The following is a 20732-nucleotide window of genomic DNA, read 5'->3' as shown; positions in this document are numbered from 1 at the left end:
CAGCACATTATGAAGCCCAGAGTCATAATTTAGTTAAAAATGAACAACCGATAATCAAGACAATCATCTACTGAAGTACAGGTCTGAGACTTTAGTTCTAGCTTCACCTCTAATTGGTTAAGTGACCAATTTTCAATTTATCCAACCATAAAATAGGGAGTATAATAGATCCTCTCTCTCCCCATGTTCTCCCTTTCCCCTAACTCCCACCAGAAAAATCTTATGAATAAATGAGATAATCACAAAAAAAGGGTTCAATTTCTAGGTAGAAAAGTAATACAAAGTACAAAATAACTCTTTCATGGGATGTTCTCTTGTTTCATGGTGTCTCAGAATCAAAACATAATTTGGTGAATCACTAATCCACAATCTACCCCATGGAACTGTCATACATATGTTCTATGGCTCAAGCCTGATTAAGCCTTACCTCCTAGAAGCTGTGATATTGTGGCTTATTGCTAGGAGAAGAAGCAGTCAGACTTCTGGCTGAATTAGTCCTATCAGACTATTTTAAGTCAGGCAATTCCTCTTGGACCCAATCTATTCATTTGGTAATAGAATAACAGTAATGACCTGTGTGTCAATGTGCAGCAGATTTCATTGATAACACTCTAGAAATATGTAAAAAGCTATGTTAGCAACCAAAATATAGACAAACAAAACTTTGTTATTTGGAAAAATCTGAAAATACTTCAAGCTTTAGAAGAACCAATTATGAACTAAGAAACTTTGGTCCTCTTTCCTTATCCTTAACCAATTAACTCACTGCAAAGACAGCTTTTTCAGAAATATATCACTGAGAATGATCTGACTTTGAAGAAAAGTCTCTTCTATTCATTTGTTTTTAAGGGTTTTGTGCTTAGAGAAAGAGTTTTTAGAAGTTTGTTTTTTATAAAATAATTTCAAGGATTGACGTAGCCTCTTTCAGTCTGGGTTCCATTAGAATTAAGCCCTAATGTCTTGGAGCATCCACTGAATATATGAATTAACGTCTCTCCTCTGCATCTAGCAGGGTACTAGTTATGATCCATCCTTTGAAGAACCATCCTTTTCTGTGTTCTGTGATTCCCAGGAGGAGCCTGGTTGAAAAGGCCAGAAGAGGTTCCTAAATAAAAGCACGGCAAAACTTAGTATTAGGATCATTAGGAAGGGAGAGTACGCCACAGCCTAAGTAAGACTCTAAGTATCTTCAGCAAAACAAGCACTTTGGACAGGAAGGTATCTTTTTTTGAAATGTCATAAACCTTCTAACTCTTCACATACAGCAAGTGTATCAGAGGTATATACTCCTTTACAGGGGTGTAAAGTCGTATAAGAATGTCTCTGGACACCTTCCCCAATATGTATTTATTGAGCACCTCTGATGTGTCAAACACAGTTCTAAGTGGTGGGAATAGAGCAATACCAAAGAGATAAAAATCTCTGCTCTCATGGATCTCATATTCAAGTAAGGGAAGAAAGACAACAATAAATTATATGTTATATGATAATAAGTGCTATGGAGAAAAATAAAGGAGGAAAATTTGATAGGTGTGGGATGTCTGTACAATTTTAAAAGAGGATAGGTCTCAGTGAGAAGGTGATCTTTGGTTAAGAACCTAAGGAGGCAAGATACCCAGCGAGGGTATCCTAGAGCATTCCAGGCAGAGGAAATAGCAAGTGCAAAGGCCTTAAGGCAGGACAATGCGTGGCATGTTTCAAAATAACAGTTAGTAGGATAGCACGACTGGAGTGAACAAAATAGCCAGGGGAGGAGGAAAGTTTGGGAAATTAGAGATGTGATTAGAAATATAATGTGAGGGTGGATGGTATAGGGTCTTGTAGGCCATTGTGAGAACTTTAGCTCCTACTCAGAGCGAGACTGGGAAGCCACTGGAGGGTTTGGGGCTAAGAAGTGATACGATCTGACTTATTTTAAAAAATGAATCTGGCTGCAGCATTGAGAACAGACTGAAGAGGGGCAAGGTTGGAACTCAGCAATTCAGGTTTTAAGACATGGGAGAGCTGAGATGCCTATAAAACATCCAAGTGAAAGGACTGAGCAGGTAGTTGAATATCTGGGGCTAGGGTGCAGAGGAAAGATTTGGGCTAGAGATAAAATTTGAGAATCAAACACCAATATATGGTATTTAAAACTATGAGACTGAATGAGTTCCCTTGGGAAGAGATAAACACAGAAGGGAAGAAGTCCAAGGATCAGTCTTTGGGGCTCTAACAATATTAATTTCTATAGTCAATTAAAATATAACATATGCTGAAAATGGGTTCCAAGTTCTTACTGACATGCATTTGCATACCTTCTCATATTTAGAAAGCTGTAATTTTGTTATTCCTGGCTTTTCATTTGATGAGTATGGAGCTTTTTCTGTGTTACCTCATATAACTTTCCCATTGCCTCTGTTATGAGCATTTCAGACTGTCAGAGTTTTCCAGGATCCCACAACAAATCACACACTGATCAAAGCCTAGAAACTAGGTCTCTCCTAACTCCCAGTCCAAGAATATAGGCAGTAGGCATCTCCATTCACAGTCTGTTTTGTTTTTTGTTTTTTTTTTGTGGTACGCGGGCCTCTCACTGTTGTGGCCTCTCCCGTCGCGGAGCACAGGCTCTGGACGCGCAGGCTCAGAGACCATGGCTCACGGGCCTAGCCGCTGCGGGGCACGTGGGATCTTCTCAGACCGGGGCACGAACCCGTGTCCCCTGCATCGGCAGGCGGACTCTCAACCACTGCGCCACCAGGGAAGCCCCCACAGTCTGTTTAAAAGGGTTTGACAATTGCTCATGTGGAAACAAGAGAAGGTAACAGCGTGTGTGACACAGCTGCAAACATAATCTTAGGTTTCATTTGAAAAGCATTGAGTTTATGGAAATAACACCTACTATAGATTATTTTGGACCATACCAAGAACATTATATTCACAGGCATAATATTTTTAAAAGGACACAATCTGGAATATATCCAGATGAGGTTAACCAGGACAGTAGGATGCCCTCCAAATCAGGCAGCCAAATATGGTGATTTTTATTTCTAAATAAAATCTTTAAATTTTAGGGATTGTAGAAGAGCTTATTGGGAGCTAAATTACTAGATCAAGCAAGGATCACCCTATGATCTAAAATGCTCCCAAAGAGGCCAGATGGCCATTTGTCAGGAATGCTATCAAGGCAATTCCAGCATCCAATGGGAAGCTGAATAATTGATCTTTAAGTTATTTTCTAAGTCCAGGATGTTTCGACTCCACACTCCCAAACTCAGTACCCTTAAATGGATATATGAGGTTGATAATTTTTTTTACTATAGAAATGGCAATTTCACATAGTTCAACCTAAAAGGTCCAATCTATGCAGGGTGGTGACATCAGTCAGTATCACTCACCAATGAGCTATACCAGGCAACTACGTGTTCAAAGGCGACAAACCCACTCTTCTGGGTAAATAGAGATTTTGTAAGTACCCTCCCTGCATAGGGGACTTCTGTGGGAAGGTAGGCATTGGTTTTCTCCACAGGAACATAGTTGGAAATGTGGGTCCAGTGTGTAGGGAAGAGATTGAGCTGAAGTTAAATTTTAGTACTATTATCATTTAGTTATCAATCTTTAGATAACATGCACAAACTCAAGAGTCTAAAATGTACACACTCTTTTACAATTCACATTTGCACAACTATTATACTTTCCAGAGTTACAGTAACTGGTTCATCAACTTTCAACAGTTATTGAAAATTATTTAATTTAATTATTTATTATTCTGCTGGTTATTTTAGCAGAATAAGTACAAAATTCGGTATCTTTAGACAAAAATCCCTAGGGATTTACATTATGTGATTGTGAGGGAAATGTAAAACAAGAAATGTAAAAAGTGTAAATAACAATCTACCCAATCTAAAAGTTAGTGTCTGAAACAAGCTTTCTTCAACTTTACATAACAAACACTACTTTCCTATTTGTGTGAAAAACAAAATTTCAGGTCAAGATGAAGATTTTCTAATGAATGTTCTATTTATAATGTGAAGAGGTAACTAGGATAAACACTCAGCTTCCTACCACATTCCTACATAAGAGCAAAATAAAATAGCTCCATATTAGATCAGACATATACTGGGCACTGTTGAACAAATGGTCAATAGCTAGTGGGAAGCAGCTGCATAGCACAGGGAGATCAGCTCAGTGCTTTGTGGCCACCTAGAGGGGTGGAATAGGGAGGGTGGGAGGGAGACGCAAGAGGGAGGGGCTATGGGGATATACGTATGCATATAGCTGATTCATTTTGTTATACAGCAGAAACTAACACAACATTGTAAAGCAATTATACTCCAATAAAGATGTTAAAAAAACAAAACAAAACAAACAAACAAAAAACAAATGGTCAATGCTGACAAAAGGTCTCACATGTTAATATTCATCTGGCATTAAATGATAACTCAAGCCCAGGGCCCATATATTGGAATTAATGCCACTGCCAGGAAGGAAGGAGTAACAGACAATACAATGTCACAGCTTAGAAGAGAAGGCAAAGGGCTCACTTGAACTAGCTATAATGATTTCACTGTTTCTCGGGGCAATTAAGGTTTCCCAGATGGATGTATGGGGAACCCCTCTTTTATTTTCCATTCAAAGAATGGAAAAAGCACAAGTCTTCACACATGCTGCTCAGTGAAGGTCATCAGTGAGCAACATACTCTCACCCTCTGAATAAGTCAGAGCTCAATTTCTTTAATCACCCTCTTCTGCCTTTATTGGAAGAGGAAGCCTCTATTAAGCTCCACTCTGAATCCCCAACAGGAATCCAAAGATTCCATCCAGAATTTTGGTCCAAATTTCCACTGAGAATCAAAGTGTTTATACCAAAACATAGGTTTGATCATGCTTAATTAGCCTGGGATAGACAGGAGGGTCCGTTGATCATACTTAAGTAGCCTCCACAAGTGGGTCCATAGCCGTTCAGTCCTCACCTGAGCTATAGCTGTCAGTAGATGACTGAGAAATGGAGCGAGACAGAGAGCGACGTCCAATTTTGGTGGGACGTTTGTTGAATTCTTGCTTCTGGTCAGCAAACTGGATCTGCTAAGAAAAAGAACTCTAGTTACACAAAGGAAAATAACCTCCATTTTGAGACAGCAATTCAAGGCTTGCATTATAGGATCTTACCTTCCCTCATAGCTGATCTGATTGCACTAACCCACATTTGGAATGTTAAGACTCTTTGGAGAGAATGATTTTTCATTCTTTACCTACTCTGTTTCTATGAAATTTAAATCCTGGAACCACTCTCTGACTATATACCTCTTGCAATCAAAGGGAGAAGGGGATGTACCGGTTAAAATAGAAAGTCAAGTCATATTCAGAAATGCTTCCTATAGTTTAACTGAAAATTAAAGCTGGAAAGAATCTTTGAGACTATCTATTCCAATCTTCATATATCTAAGATGAGAAACTGCAAGATACAGAAAGGTAAAGTGACCTGCCTTCAGGTTTTAAGATTCTCAGGAAATAGTATGGTACAATAGAAAAAAAAAAAAAGCTTTCTATTCATACAGAGCTTTCTGGAACTGCATTTAAACCCTGGTTATGCCACTCATTAGCTATATGCTGTTCATCAAGATGTTTTTGTGACCCTCCTCTTCTGGTAAATATGACAAAGATGAAAGAACTTACTTCAAAACTTTTAGAGGGTTATATGAAACAATGTATGCAAACCGTGAAACACAGCAGGTGATTCAATTAATACCTGGCTCCCTGACTCCCACCCCTTAAAAATTCACTGTTCTTGTAACTCTTGCAGGTAGTCACTCTAGCTTTTAAAAGGCTTTCTAAAATGCATTAATTAGCTTTTCAGTACTAATAAGTATAGTAAAAATTAATTATTAAAAAAATTTTTTTTTAAATTTTGGCCACGCCCTGCAGCTTGCAGGATCTTAGTTGCCCAACCAGAGAATGAACCCGGGCCACAGGAGTGAAAGCACAGAGTCCTAACCACTGGACCACCAGGGAATTCCCTAATTTATAATTTTTAATGTTTGGTATCACAAAATACTAAAAGCCACAAGGTTGATAATTTGTTAACTATAACAGATGTAGGAGTGGATAACTGGACTGAATATGTATAAACCTCAATATTCTTGGAGGTTGCATTTTGGACAATATCTGATCATGATCTTTTTGCAATTTTATCTCTTTTTCCTACTGTTCAAAGTTCAGCTGATACTTTATAACACTTCACATCAAAGCTCATATCATTATTCAACAAATATCTTTCTTTATTTTTCCCTAATTGAATGTTTGCATAATTGCTTAGATGTGGATCCATTTGGCATGGAGGCAGGAAAAATCAAAGATCTGACAACTGATTCTGCCTTTCATGATAAAAAGATGGTTCCTTGACGGGCAGAACACAGATACGGCATACCAGAATGAAAGCAGCAACTGTCGGCCACATTTCCTGCAGTTAGAGGTAACTACTGAGTCATTTGAGTATTCAGACAAGGGGACCAATGCCAAATCAAATTAGCTTAGCATGCCTTTTAGGGGAATTTGTAGCATTTTCATAGCTATAATAACAAATATAGCCTGTGTAGTACTTTAGAGTTTGCAAATTGTTTGCAGCAATAAGAAAATTCTTTGGATTAGAAGCATTTCCCAAAATGAAAAATGGCAAAATTAATTATTTTACTGAAGTAGCAATTTATTCCAAAAAGATAAAGTGCCCTTTTATGCACTTCCATGGGATGAACTTCCATGTACTTCTCTTATCACAGTGAATACAACTATCTACCTGTATCCTGTACAAACTAGGCTCCATAAAGGCAGGAGCCATGTATCTTATTCACCTTTATATCCTCAGGCGAAAACGCCTGACACATAATAGGCAGCCATGTGCCAAAACGATGAATCTTACTCTATCTTCAGAGTCTGTACTTGATTGAATATTAAGTAAATATGGTAACCATAAGCCAAGTCTACAGTTAAAAGAATTTTTAAGGGCAAAAAAAAAAAAAAAAGTGGGGAAGGGGAAGAAGGTGGGTGAGAAGATGGGGAGGGGAGTAGCAGTCAAGCTCAAAACCCTGGCTTCCATTTCACCAACCTTGTTCAAGACAATAATATGTCTTTATTCTTTTTTAGAGGCCCATCTAGGAAAAGGAGTAGTCATTGACTTTCCAAAGCCCACAATGAGTCACTAATGTCAGTAGTGCCTACTTTTAAAAAAGAGTAACAGACAAACCCTGCCTTAGATTCTGTACCACCCCCTCGCACTCACACACCACTAGAGGGGACCAGTCACTCTACCTCTCTAGATTTGTAGGATGGGGTGGGTGGGCACACACCCGTTTACCCCAACAATACCAAACCATGTAGCCATCTAGCTGCGCCATCATTTCAAACCAGTTACCTTAAACTGAGCTCTCTTCTCTATAAAGTCCCCTCCATTTACAGTACTTCCTCCTACCCAAGTCAAGTTTAGGATATCTTTTTTTTTTTTCTGGCTGTGCTGTGCAGTTTGTGGGATCTCAGTTCCCAGACCAGGGATCAAACCCATACCCCCTGCAGTGGAAGCGCAGAGCCCTAACCACTGTCCCGTCAGGGAATTCCCGAGTTTAGGCTATCTTTTGGCACTGAAGACTAGGCTATGTAGGCTTTCTGCACTCAGAGACATAGGGTTCTAAATCTTGTTTACTTGTCAGACACTGAACTCAAGTTTCTTTAAGACAGAAGAATATTAAAAAGAGACTAATCACTTATATAGAGTAAGTTATACAATTGCCCCAAGAAATAAATATTTATCTTTTACTGACAACCCATCCCTGGTGCCCACCTCCCCTTAATAGTTACGTGCCATTACATTTTTCACTCCTACTTGTAAAACAGTAATCTTCCCACCCCGGTTGGGATACTCCGGTAGATTCTACCTCTAACTTTCCTACCTTATCTGAAATCGGAGGGTCCTTTAAGGGAACCCTCCTTATCCATTTGAGAGAAAATTGCCTAATTCCAACAGGCATCAAGGCGAGGAAGGGAAAGAGACTTAGGAGAGGAGCAGCTCACGTTACGCCAGAAGAAGGGACGAAAGCAGGAAAGGAGGGCAAAAGCAGCTGGCCTTTTACAACAGTGGCTATAGCAGCAGCAAGACTGGTAAATAAGAGCTTAGCCTCACCTGGGCTTTAATCCCAGAGTTGCCATTGACAATGTATTTCTTCTTGTTGCTCAGCATAGTGACATCACCAGCCCTACTGCCACCTCTCCAGTCCAGGGGCCCTTGTGTCTAGGCCTTTAAACTTTCCTCATCAGCAATTCTGTTGGCTCTGGTTCCAGCTAGCTTTTCTTTTCGTTGTTTTGGTGGTGGTGCCTTCCCTGGAAACCCTGAAGCACTCCAACGACCCCTCCAGCAGCAGAGCCCAATTTAATAAGGCATTTCTGTTAGTGGCTCATCAGCCATTCCTAATTCTGGTGGCTGTTTTGCTTTTATTATTATTATTTTTTCCCTAAACACCTAATTACACGGATCCTCTGACCTCTAAACCTTAACAAGTCCCTTGACAAGGCCCAACTTGTATGTGCATAACAATAGCTTATTTATATAACCGGTGCACTTTTTTACCTGCTATAATTAACTTGCTAATTAGCTTCCTTTTTAACCATACCTCCTCCTTTTCCATGTCAGATGACTTTAGTTAACCTAGTCTCATTAGAAAAAAATTAACTACAGAGCCACTGAAACAATGAGGGAATTTATAAAGATGGTAAGAAAAAAAAAAAGGAGCCAAGTGCTCAGGCAGCCCCTAACCTACACTCTGTGTCCTTGGGTTAGTCAAACTGGGAACACAGGTTTCAGCTCTGTCACCAAGAAAATCAACTTTCTCAGACCACTGCTTTACTCTTAATTGTTCATCTTTTTATGCAGGTTTTGACATTCGGTTTCTAGTTCCATCTCAAGATTGTTGCTGATTAGGTGTCGAGAGATCTGCTTGCTTTTTTCAAAAACTGTGTTTTGTGGAAGGTGTGACTGGCATAGGGAGTCTTCTATTTCCTCAGGGCCCCCAGAATCATAATGACCTTGTTGCATATCAAGCAGAGTCAAATGAAAGGGCAAAGAATCACATTATTTATTTGTTGGTTTCTGAAAGGGACCCAGTGAATAGGAAAGCTACATTCAACTATATGTTAGAGAGACTGGAGTGGGAATGTGATGTGAATTCTTCCTTTAGAATGAGTGCTTGTGCATAACATAATGGCACATGTGATGATCAGTAATGTCTTAGCATCACTGAAATGAGGGATCACATGACTGCTACTCCATGAGAAAGTGAGCTCCTCCAGGTCAAGCATCACGTTTACTCATCCTTTTATTCTTCCTGCCAAGTACAACATTTGGCACAGGGAGAAAGGTACTAAATATATATATGAATAAATAAATGAAAGATTTGTTTTTATGTGTACAGCTTTTCTCCCTTAATGGAGGCATAGACTCTGATTGATTCTTTGATTTATGTATCAGAAACTTACTGGGTTCCTAGAGTGTCAGGAGTTAAAAATGTAGAAAAAACCATATAGTTCCTGCTCTCAAATAGTTCATGGAATAGTCAGTCACAGGTACAGAAAGATATACAAGCCTGTACTTATAATAGAAGTGTGTTCAAGATTCAGTGGCAGCATATAACATGGTGACATAGAGTCAGCAGGGTATGTTAGGCAAGTTTTCCTAGAAGAGGAGTTTAATCGGATACTCGACTCAGGAGAATGAATTTTCAAGATGAGTGAAGTAGGGTGGCCCTTCTAGGTACATAGAGCAATATTCACAGAGCAAAAGGAACACGGAACTGCCAGGAGCCCAGTATGACAAAGAACTAAGTACATGTATACAGGAAGTTAGAAGTAGCAGGGCATGTAGCTGAAGAAAAAACAGGAGCTAGTTTGTAGAGACTTTTATGCCACGATAAATCTGATAACTTTACAATTCATAAAAATATTCCACAGAAGATATAAAACAAAATCTTGCACAGAGGTGACTGCCTATTAATCATGGAAAGGTGCTACGGGCTAATGCATGATAAGAGTGACCAGTGCAGAGAAAGGAGCTGGAGAGACATATTCTCCTGGGAAGGCTGATGGAACAGATGAGAAGGGTAGGAGAACAAACTACTGGCTGTATATCTAACAGACAATTATGCGTCGTGCATTTCCCCAGAGACCATTTCAATTTATTTGTTTATCCGCTTGTTATTTTCAGTAATTTACTATCATTGCTCATCTCCAGGATGTGGGAGTTTGACCCTAGAGAGAACAGGTAATTTATTTTTGAATTTGAATAGAAGATGAAAGGGGGTTAGTGATGTTAACATTTGCATGCCGACAGATGTGTCAGCAAATGGCGAAGAGGTTCATTATTGGAATGTGACCCTTGAAAGTGTCATATTGACAATGCCACAGAAAATCACTGCTGCATGGACCAGGAATCAGGCAATCAAATTAGGTTAGTTAGGGGCTTCCCTGGTGGCGCAGTGGTTGAGAGTCCGCCTGCTGATGCAGGGGACACAGGTTCGTGCCCTGGTCCAGGAAGATCCCACATGCCGCGGAGCGGTTAGGCCCGTGAGCCATGGCCGCTGAGCCTGCGCGTCCGGAGCCTGTGCTCCGCAACGGGAGAGGCCAAAACAGTGAGAGGCCAAAACAGTGAGAGGCCCGCATACAGCAAAAAAAAAAAAAAAAAAAAAATTAGGTTAGTTAGATCCCAGCAGAAGTCAAAGATCCTTCCACATCTATTTTAATTCATTCTCTCTACCTTATTTCCTCTGGTCTTCATAATAGATTGTTACATATTGATCTCCCCATTAGAAAACAAGCCCTCTGAACCAGCCCTCAGTTGTGAATCATTTCTGTATTTCCCCCCAATGTCATCCATATAGATGGTGTTAAGATAATAGCTTTGGAAATTATTTGGATTTGTTCATGTTCTTTGTAGCTATACCATTTTAAATTCCCTAACTATAAAATCCCAGATATGATTTTTTTTTTTTTAAATGAGTACTTGTTGAGCACAAGAAAGAACATAAAATGGTAGATTCTTTTTTTTAGGATAATCTTCATTCTGAGAGAAAAGGTCCCTGGAAGAACAGAATAAGGGGAGGAGAACTAATATTTATTAAGAGCCTACTACGCACTGTGTATATGTTACTTCTGTTAATCAGTATAAGAATCTTACAAATTTGGCATAATTATCCCCATTTGACAAATTAGCAAAGTACAAATGACTGTATTGAGAGAACAAATGATTTGCCTGAGGTCTCACAGCAAGTAAGTGGGACTAGAATGTGAGCCTGTGTTTACGCCAGAGTCGAAGCTCTTTCCACTACACCAAACCTTATGATATTGATCAGAAGACCAAAAACTCCCCTGGGTGTACCAGCCCCACCTGATTCCTCTTTTTTTTATTAGTCATCAATTTTATACACATCAGTGTATACATGTCATTCCTCTTAATTTATCCTAAATTTATTTAATTTAAAATTGCTCCTTAAATTTACTTTCTTATTGGATTGGGTTTCAGAAAGGACATCATCACAGATAATTTTGGGGCTCTGATCAAACCACAAGTCTGTAATGGCTAAATCATATACGAATTTGAAATCTAACAGCACTTTAATTGGCAACTTTGCCCAATGCCACTACCAAAAGTTGAAACGGAAATTAATTGAACTCAAATATCGATGTTCACCATCATCCATGACAATCTTGATCTCTTATTCACAATTTCATGAAATGAGACAGACCAATATCTTTTTGCTTGCTTTATGAGTCTCTAAACTTCTGCTCTTCCTAACCAAGGATATTCACCCTAGAACACTCTCAGCTGGTTCCTCATTTTCTTCACTCAGGTGAAAAGGAACTCCTTGGTCTAATGGCTTAAGTCACTAGGCCTGAGCAGAGGGAGCTGCAGCTCTATACCAAATACAGCCAGAAGGCAATTTAGGATACTATGATTGACAGGAAAAGCCTTACCACTTAACAAGTTTATCTATCAAAGTAGTTCTCAAAGTTTAGGTTCATCAAAATCACCCAGTGAGCTTATAAAAATGCATTGCAAGGCCCCACCCCAGGGTTTCTGATTTAGTAAATCTGGGTGGGGACCAAAATTTTGCATTTCTAACAAGTTTCCAGGTGCTGCTGCTGCTGCTGCTGCTGCTGCTGGTCTGGGGACCACAGTTTGAGAACCACTGCTCTAACACTCTCTGCAAGCATGAATCAATTCGCCCTAACTCTCTTAACTCTCTCCTTAACCAACCATTTTATCCTATCTATGGCTATGACCATGGAGGCATATTCATAGGCAGAAAAGAAAAGGTTATTTCAAAGGTCACAGAATGGAATGAGGTGATCCTTTCTTTATACACAACACAGGATATAAAGAGAACTGGGTCTAATTCTGATTTCTACAATTTAAGGCTAAGAATAGACGGTTAAGACATTAAGAAAAATAGGACTCATGGGGAGGATAGAAGATCTATTTACCCTACAGAAGAGCACGCCAAGAAAAAACAAATTAATTCCTTTTCAAGTACAGAAAGTAGTACTACAAAGGATGGTGATCAGAGGTTCTTTTTTGTATCTCCATTTCTTAACATTTCTAGTACTTAACATCTGTAATCCTCATTTGTAAAATAGGAACAATAATACCTACTTTGTCTATCTCAAATGTGTGCTGAGAAAATACAATAATGTATGTGAGAAGGTTTTAGAGGCAACATAATGATACACAAATATAAAATATTAACATTTCTATTTTTTTAGGTCAAAAGTTCTTCACCTAGGGTCCATGGATGTCTAGATGCTCTGAAACAGAATGCAAAATGTTGTGTATGTGTATATTTTCCTAGGGAGAGGGTCCATAGTTTTCATCAGTTTCTCAAATGGGTCTTTGCTTTAAGTGTCAATCCTGACCCAGAGTTATAGTGAAGCTACCTCTACGGCCATTTACCAGATACCTTAAATGTTTTTGTCTCACTTCCAACTAGATATGGTTCAAGCATTCTTAGAGACATCTCTCCCTTCCAAGCCAAATCAGCTGCTGGAACAAATTCTTCACCTATAAAAGGGATTACTTCTAGCCGAAAGAAAATCGGGTAACCAGCTGGCTGGGTACTCAAGAAAGTGAATTAGATTTCCTATGGAAAAGTACCCAGTACTACAAAGAGCTTGAGTGGGAGGAGGAAATATTAAGATGTAGAAACTTAAGAAAAGGTTACTGCTGATCTCCATGCACATAAGAGGAGGTATTTTCACCTACCACTAGGGACTAAAGATTTCTCAGGGGAAGTGAGAATATATTAATAAAGACAGTCTTTAAAAGGATGAGTTCCCCAACCTTTTAGCAGTAAAACTGCCTGAACAAAGCTAAGAAAATCTTTCACATGAAAATAGCTGGGGAGCAGAGGCTCTAGCAGAAGTTTTCCAGTGAATGATGGAATGTTAACTTGAAGCTCTACCTTGTCAATTCTCAAGACGGGTTCTTCAAACTTCGTCCTGGCTTATTTCCCTGCTGGGAGTCAGTGATGTGAGTACTGTCAACTGCTGTCTGTGGTCTTGAGTCCTATTCTCTGAGGGGTATGCCAGTCCCTTTTTGCTACTGATCATTAACAAGAAGGGAGGTACTATAATGCACCTTCTCTGCTAAATTTTCCCCCTGAAAGAAGGTTTGAGAGCCTTGTCATACTTCCTTTGGGGGCAACGATAGTCTCAGTGGAAAATTCATTACATTAATATGTAAACTGGAACATGAGTTATTTGTTAAAGCTGTCTTAAATGGAAATTTTGACCCACTATTGGGAACTGGCTCCAGGGTTTCCTCTTGGGGATTAAAAGGCACTCTAACACTTTACAGGTAAAGTCTGGAAATCTATAGGCAACACACTAGAGGGTGCTCAGTGGCTCACTGCGGTGGCTAAGTGGATACTGGTGGCAGCCTAAGGAAGCACTTTCAGACCAGGTCAGAACTTAACAACTATGTGGTATCTGAAAGAAAGCCTCAAGAGGTTAATCTTTGGCAAGGGAAAGATAACAGATGAAAAAACTGAGTTATTGAGGCCAGCCCCTCCCTACTTTTTCTCATTGTTCTTAAAAAAATCTACTGATCAAAGGTATTTTGCTGGTTTTTGAGAGAGAAGGGCCAGGAGATCGCTAAGTAAAAGAGGTGCCATACTGAAGACAGAGCAGAGCTGTGCTTTATTAAAGAACGTTTCTTAAAAGCTGGGAAGTCTTAGGTGGTATCGCTTGAGCAATAGTCACACTAACTCCTTTAGGACAGTTACCTTGTTCACTTAAATAAAAAGAAGGTGAGTAGGTAAAAGTCCAGTAGGAGCTCCTCTTGAGAGGATGTGCTCAGCAGATAAGACAGCGTCGAGATGTATTACTTATGAGAATAAGAGTTACTATCACACTTCTGTTGACTGAATCGACACACCAGTGTTCTGCGGAATTCTTCTGTAATATTCCTTTATAGAAGTACCAAAGGTTAATACCTTAATGTGAGCCCTCACCTAAGAAAACCAGAATTCCTGCTTCCCCTTCTTGTTATTAGTGAGTGCTGGAGATTCAAAAACAAACTTAGAAATCCAACTAGAATTATTATCTGAATTTTTTCCATTAGTTCTAAAACACTGCATTATTTGAAATAAGCTTGTGGATGGGTAGGATTTCTTTTGATCAAATGTCTTAAAACTGAGCACAAGGTTCTGGAACAACATTAAGAACAACAAGAGGAATAACCGCAACAAAAATAATATTTGTTATGGGAGTTGAAACATGGGCTAGTCAGTTGGGCCTTTGTTAGGTCTACTATATATCAGTCTCATTATTGATGGTTATTTCTCTAAGCCCATAATTCCATAAACACTGAAAAGAACTTGGAATATGTTGTATACAGTCTAACCAGTTTTCAACAGGGAAAAATATATACATTTAATATATATATTATATATGTGTGTGTATGTGTATATATATATATATATTAAAAAACATAAGCAGTATATAGACTATAAGAAATCAGGCTAAACCTGGAAGAAAGCAGACAGGAACATAAGGATGGTTGCTGTTTTTAAATCAAAAGTTAAAATTGGATCTAAAACATTAGGTTTTATGTGCTAGTTCTTATCAACAAATTAAGTCCTTATTATAATTATATTAAAAATATCAGGCAGAAAAGATATTTTGAAAAATAGTACCAAGGGAGCTATATAGGGACTTCCCTGGTGGTCCAGTGGTTAAGACTCCACTCTTCCACTGTAGGGGGCACAGGTTCGATCCCTAGTTGGGGAACTAAGATCCCACGTGCCATGCGGCATGGCCAAAACTTTTTTTTAATTAATTAATTAATTTAAAAAGAGAGCTATATATTTCCTGCCTTTTAGAAACACACATATAAAGAATATTTGGGGAACTGTTTTGGCTGGTGGGAGAAAAATGGGCAGATAGGGGATAAATGTCTTAAGTCTTCTCAGGCTTGAGAGAGAGCACCATTTCTACAAGTTGTTTTTTTTCCCCTCACTATTCTTTTTCTTTACCTTCATGAGAAGTAAACTAAGCATTAGTTTGCAAATAGAATGCAAAGCAATCACAGTCTAACACAATCCACGCAGTGCACCAGCAGCAGTGGGGAAGCTCACCCCAGCCCAGACAACCAGGCAACAAGCTGACTCTGGCCAGGCAGCTCTTAGACCTTCCCAGCTCACTCATAATTTTAAAAAATATTTTTTTTTAAGAAAAAAGAAAGAAAAGCTGCAAGGGTGACCCAGGACATAGGAATTAATCAGAAATTAGAGTAATAACTGTTTTCCCCACCACAGGTCTTGGTAGGGACTTTTCACAGCGATCCCTATCACCTGTCAGAAATGGCTGCCTCATTATCAAGAAACAGAAGGAAAAGCAAAGTGACCAAAGAACTCACCATCCACTCAGGCACGTGAAAAGCTGAGGTGCCCTCATTACCGTCCCCATTCTCCATAGTGCAGGCTTGAGTAATCTATGTCCTGAAGCAAAAGGGAAAGTGGTTTGGAAATGCCAGGGTTTTCTGAGTGCCCCAAAGCAGAGCCAAACCTAGTGATTCAGAAGTTCACAATATCTAGCAGAAGCTGCATCCCCTTTCACAGAGGCTTCCTATTAAAATCAAGATCATTAGTCAACTGTCTGATAAATCCCCTACTGGCCAGCTGCAGATCTTCTGATTCAAAAATCAGAGCCGATGCAAGGCTCTACACCCAGGCACTACACCCAGGCACCCAGGCACCCAAGGTTCCTACAGGACACTCACTGTTTAATGCTACCCAGACAGTATCCCCACCTCCCCCGTGGGGACTTTCTGCAGCAACAGTCAGGCTTCCTCTTTTTCCAACCCCCCGCCCCATAAGGCACTTGTTAACTTTCTCCCGCCCCTGAGCACGCATCACTGGAGGTACTGATACCAAGATCAATAAGGATTGAGGTCAAGGAGGCACACCCATTTCTTGAGAGTTGCTTGATTTGGATCTGCACAGTAAACAGGCGTTTCCCTGCGATCAAGAGTTCCTTATGGCTTTCAAGTTTAAACAGTTATGCGGAAGCTCCCCATCTGCTCACACCAGGGATCTGGCACCAAACTCAGGCATATCTCAGGTTAAATTCTTATTGCACAGGAGATTTGGATGGAGCCGGGGAAGATCTCTTGCAAAATCAGAACTTAGAAGCTCTGAAGAAAGTTCTAGGACCACAACTCCCTCTGCTGGCTCCCTGTGCTATGTACATGAAAGTCTAAGGGTCTTCAGCTACCAAAAGATAGGCGCCCACTGTAAATTACCTGCTTCCCTGAGGCTAGTCAGGGGCTACCACAACGTAGGTAGGTTTGGGGGAGCCAGAGTTTCCAATCAAGACTAGTGCTGTCTATTTTATACATAGGAGTTTGTGGCTCCTAATCCCCTACCCCACTTTCCCTTTCCCCACTGGTAACCACTAGTTTGTTCTCTACGTCTGTGAGTCTACAAGGATATACTGTACAGCACAGGGAATATAGCCAATATTTTAAAATAACTTTCAACTGAGTATAATCTATAAAAATATTGAATTACTATGTTGTACACCTGAGACTAATATAATATTGCAAATCAACTATCTTCAATTATTTTTTTTTCGTCGTGCTGCATGGCTCGTGGGGTCTTAGTTCCCCAACCAGAGCCCCCAGCTGTGAGAACCAGAGTCCTAACCACTGGACCACAAGAGAATTCCCTATACTTCAATTTTTAAAAAAAAGACTAATGCTGCCTCGAAGTCCCTATCCAATGCTGTTTTTTACTCACAGGTCCGGTTTCAGAAAGAAACAGGATGCCAACACAGTAGTCTTATACACTATCACCTTAAGGGACCTCAGAAGCTGCTTCCTCCTTATGTCCCCATACCAGCTCCCTTCTCCTTATACACTTCAGAAGTTTGAAAATAAGACAAAACTAGAAAAAAGGTGACCCAATCTATTTACCTTCTTAATTAATTCCTAGAGTATATTAACCAATAAGAGTACCATAGATTTCAGGCACAAACGAAGCCCAACAAGATATGCCTGCTCTGGTCCCCTTCAAAACCAGGGCCTCCTTACAGTGTTAATTCCCATTGCAGAGGATAATTTCTCTGGAGCTGATAGTCATAATATTGTGATTGTGATTATAGGTTCATTGCCCTTTTGGGCTTTCGTCGGTTAAAGGAATGGTCCTTTGGATATGGAATGGAGGAGAGGAAGGTAACTTCTAGGGGAAAAGGTGTTATTGCAAGATGCCAGAAAGGGCAGAATTCAAATGACTGACCTGGAGGTCCGGACTGGAGAGAAAGGCAATTGAAAACAGAAGAGGACTGTTGGACCAGATGAATGCAGAGGTGTCAAAGGATTAGAGATCGCAGGGCAGGTAGAGATCAGATGCAATAAGAAAAGAGAACAGCAGGGGTGGAAGTAAAGGAAGCTGTGGTCATAGAGGAGCTATGGAGTGAAGCAATTTGAGTGACAGCAAGATACAGAAGGTCGATGAAATACAGGAGAGATTTCAGGTCAGGGTTTCAATTTTGATAAAGCCCTCTGTAATCAGATTGTCAATTTCGATAAAGCTTCAGCTCTCAGCAACCTCCAGTTATTGTCCTCTGTCTGGTCTTCCTTTTAATCCAAACTTCTTTTTTTTTTTTTTTTTTTTTTTTTTTGCCATACGCGGGCCTCTCACTGTTGTGGCCTCTCCCGTTGCAGAGCACAGGCTCCGGACGCGCAGGCTCAGCGGCCATGGTTCACGGGCACAGCCGCTCCGCGGCATGTGGGATCTTCCTGGATCGGGGCATGAACCCGTGTCCCCTGCATCGGCAGGCGGACTCTCAACCATTGCGCCACCAGGGAAGCCCAATCCAAACTTCTTAATAAAATGAGAAGTTAACATTTGTTGCCTAAATTTCCAATGATGTATTTCATTTGACATTTTTTTTCTTTTGGCCACGCTGCGGCTTGCAGGATCTTAGTTCCCCAACTAGGCACTGAACCCTGGCTGCGGCAGTGAAAGTGGTGAGTCCTAACCACGGGACGGCCAGGGAATTTCATCTGGGCTTTAAATGCAACATATCTAAAATCAAAATGATTGCTCCATCTTTCCTTTCCCCCCACTCTTCAAACAATAGTTTCTTCTCCTTACTTTTGTACCACTGTTCCCTCAGTCATCCAAATATAAAAACCTCAGTCATCTTTGATTTCTCCCTTTTCCCTAGTTTCTAGAACAATCAGTCGCCAATTATTTTTGAGTCCTCCCACACCAAGCATCTCATCTCTCCCTCCCTGTCCATTTTCATTGCCTCCTAAAAACCCTCTATAAATCCTTTCCAATAGGATCTTCCACTACTTATCCCTATATATTCTGTATCCCCAGGTAAGCTGTATTACCTGTTATTTCCTGAATGTGAAGACTGTACAGCAGAGCATCTAAGAGCTCTGGTTTTGGAGTTAAACAGACCTGGGTTCGTATCCTGGCTGCCATGTAATTAACCTTTCCAACCATCCAGTTTTATAATCTGTACAGTGGAAATAATAATTGTCATCTCACAGGATTGATGCAAGGATTTTAAAAGTTTGCATACACTGAGTACTTAATAAATGGTAGCTCTTACTTGTGTCATTGTTATGCCGTCTCCTTTCCCACCTCAATGCCTTTGCTCATGCCATTTTCTCAGATTGAAATGCATTCATTCTGCCTTCACTTCCATCATCTTCACATATTCAGACACTTCAAGGAATTCCCTGAAGGTCCAATGGTTAGGACTCCGTGCTTCCACTGCAGGGGGCACAGGTTCAATCCCTGGTTGGGGAACTAAGATCCCACATGCCACACACCATGGCCAAACAAACAAAAAAACACCCCAAAGACGAAAAACAAATTCTTCGAGGTTCGGCTCAAATGATTTTTCTGCCATGGAATCTAACCTAAAAAACAAAGGAATCTCCCTTTTCTCTAATACTGTTCCTTGGTCACATCACTATTTTCACCTTTCCTCATATTACAGTTACTGGTATATGTGCTGTCCCTCATTAGTTCAGGCTCTTCGGGGGCTTAGCCAGCTTTGATTTGCCTATAGTGTCCGGCATATGGTAAGGGCATAAGAAATTGTCAAATTTTGTATGCTGTACATATACCTTATAGTACTCTGGGGCAACTTGCATAACCAATGTGTTAAATACATTTATGTCCACTTTGTAGGATTTGGAACACTATTTTATACCTTTAGGGGCTTAGTTATACACTACTGACCAAAGCTATGACTTATTTGTGGTGAGTCCTTAGTAGGGTTTTAATCCTAAATTATAATATTATCTCTGAAAGAATATACAATCTGCTTTCCATTGCTTGATCTGCATCAACTGTAATCTATTATGATCTGCATCATAATGAAGCTTTTAGAAACAAATCAAGGCCAAAGGACTATTTCACTGCTAGAGTAGAGCCCAACCCTTAAAATATGTCAGTGATCAGCAAAGTACTAGGTTCTTGGTACTCCTGTTGATGTTTTCTGCATAATCTGTTATTAAATAAATGGAGAGAGGGAGGGATAAATTAGGGGTTTGGGATTAGCAGATACAAACTACTATATATAAAATAGATAAACAAGGTCCTGCTGTATAGCACAGGGAACTATATTCAATATCCTGTAATAAATCATAATGTAAAAGAATATGAAAAAGAATATGTATATATGTGTGTAACTGAATCACTTTTCTGTACACCAGAAACTAACACAACATTGTAAATCAACTATACTTCAGTAAATAAATAAATAAATGGAAGGTGACTGCCCTCACGGTATTGCTAAAACATGGAAGAAGATAACTTTTAAAGAAGACAGGGTTGGGAATAAAAGAATAAGCACAAGTAAAATATATCACTTTAGCTAAACTAAATGTCATTTTAGTTGTGACTTTTTTAAGAATAGGTTTTAACTAAAATATCCTTAATTTGAAAACTGAAGCCTTACTCTACCTTTCTGTAATGACTCTGAAACAAAAATAAAACAGTAGCTATTACAATTGAGAACTGAAGGTCTGTTAACTGAGTGGGACTGCACAAGGCACAGGGTATAGGTGTAGGTACTAGTTATAAAGTTGTTTTCATTCTAATTTAATTTTACCATAATGTGCCTTAGAAGATACACCTGTAGCAGGAGCAGGAGTGAGACCACTGCGTATGATTATCTATAATAATCGCCCTGAA

The 20732-nt window shown here is 39.7% G+C and overlaps 1 protein-coding gene across 1 annotated transcript in view; it reads right to left on the bottom strand.

Annotated features, from left to right (window-relative positions):
- The window catches only part of AHCYL2 (adenosylhomocysteinase like 2), a 167684-nt gene that overhangs the window by 44372 nt on the left and 102580 nt on the right, over positions 1-20732 (bottom strand). Inside the window, exon 2 of the mRNA XM_082846020.1 lies at positions 4953-5061. Coding sequence (XP_082702146.1) covers positions 4953-5061 — 109 coding nt within the window. The remainder of the gene's footprint in view (positions 1-4952; positions 5062-20732) is intronic.

Source organism: Leucopleurus acutus, assembly GCF_964270905.1.
Source record: "Leucopleurus acutus genome assembly, chromosome: 9".
NCBI classification, from domain to species: domain Eukaryota; kingdom Metazoa; phylum Chordata; class Mammalia; order Artiodactyla; family Delphinidae; genus Leucopleurus; species Leucopleurus acutus.
Note: the sequence above shows the minus strand (reverse complement) of the source record. Positions and strands in the feature narration are given on the sequence as shown.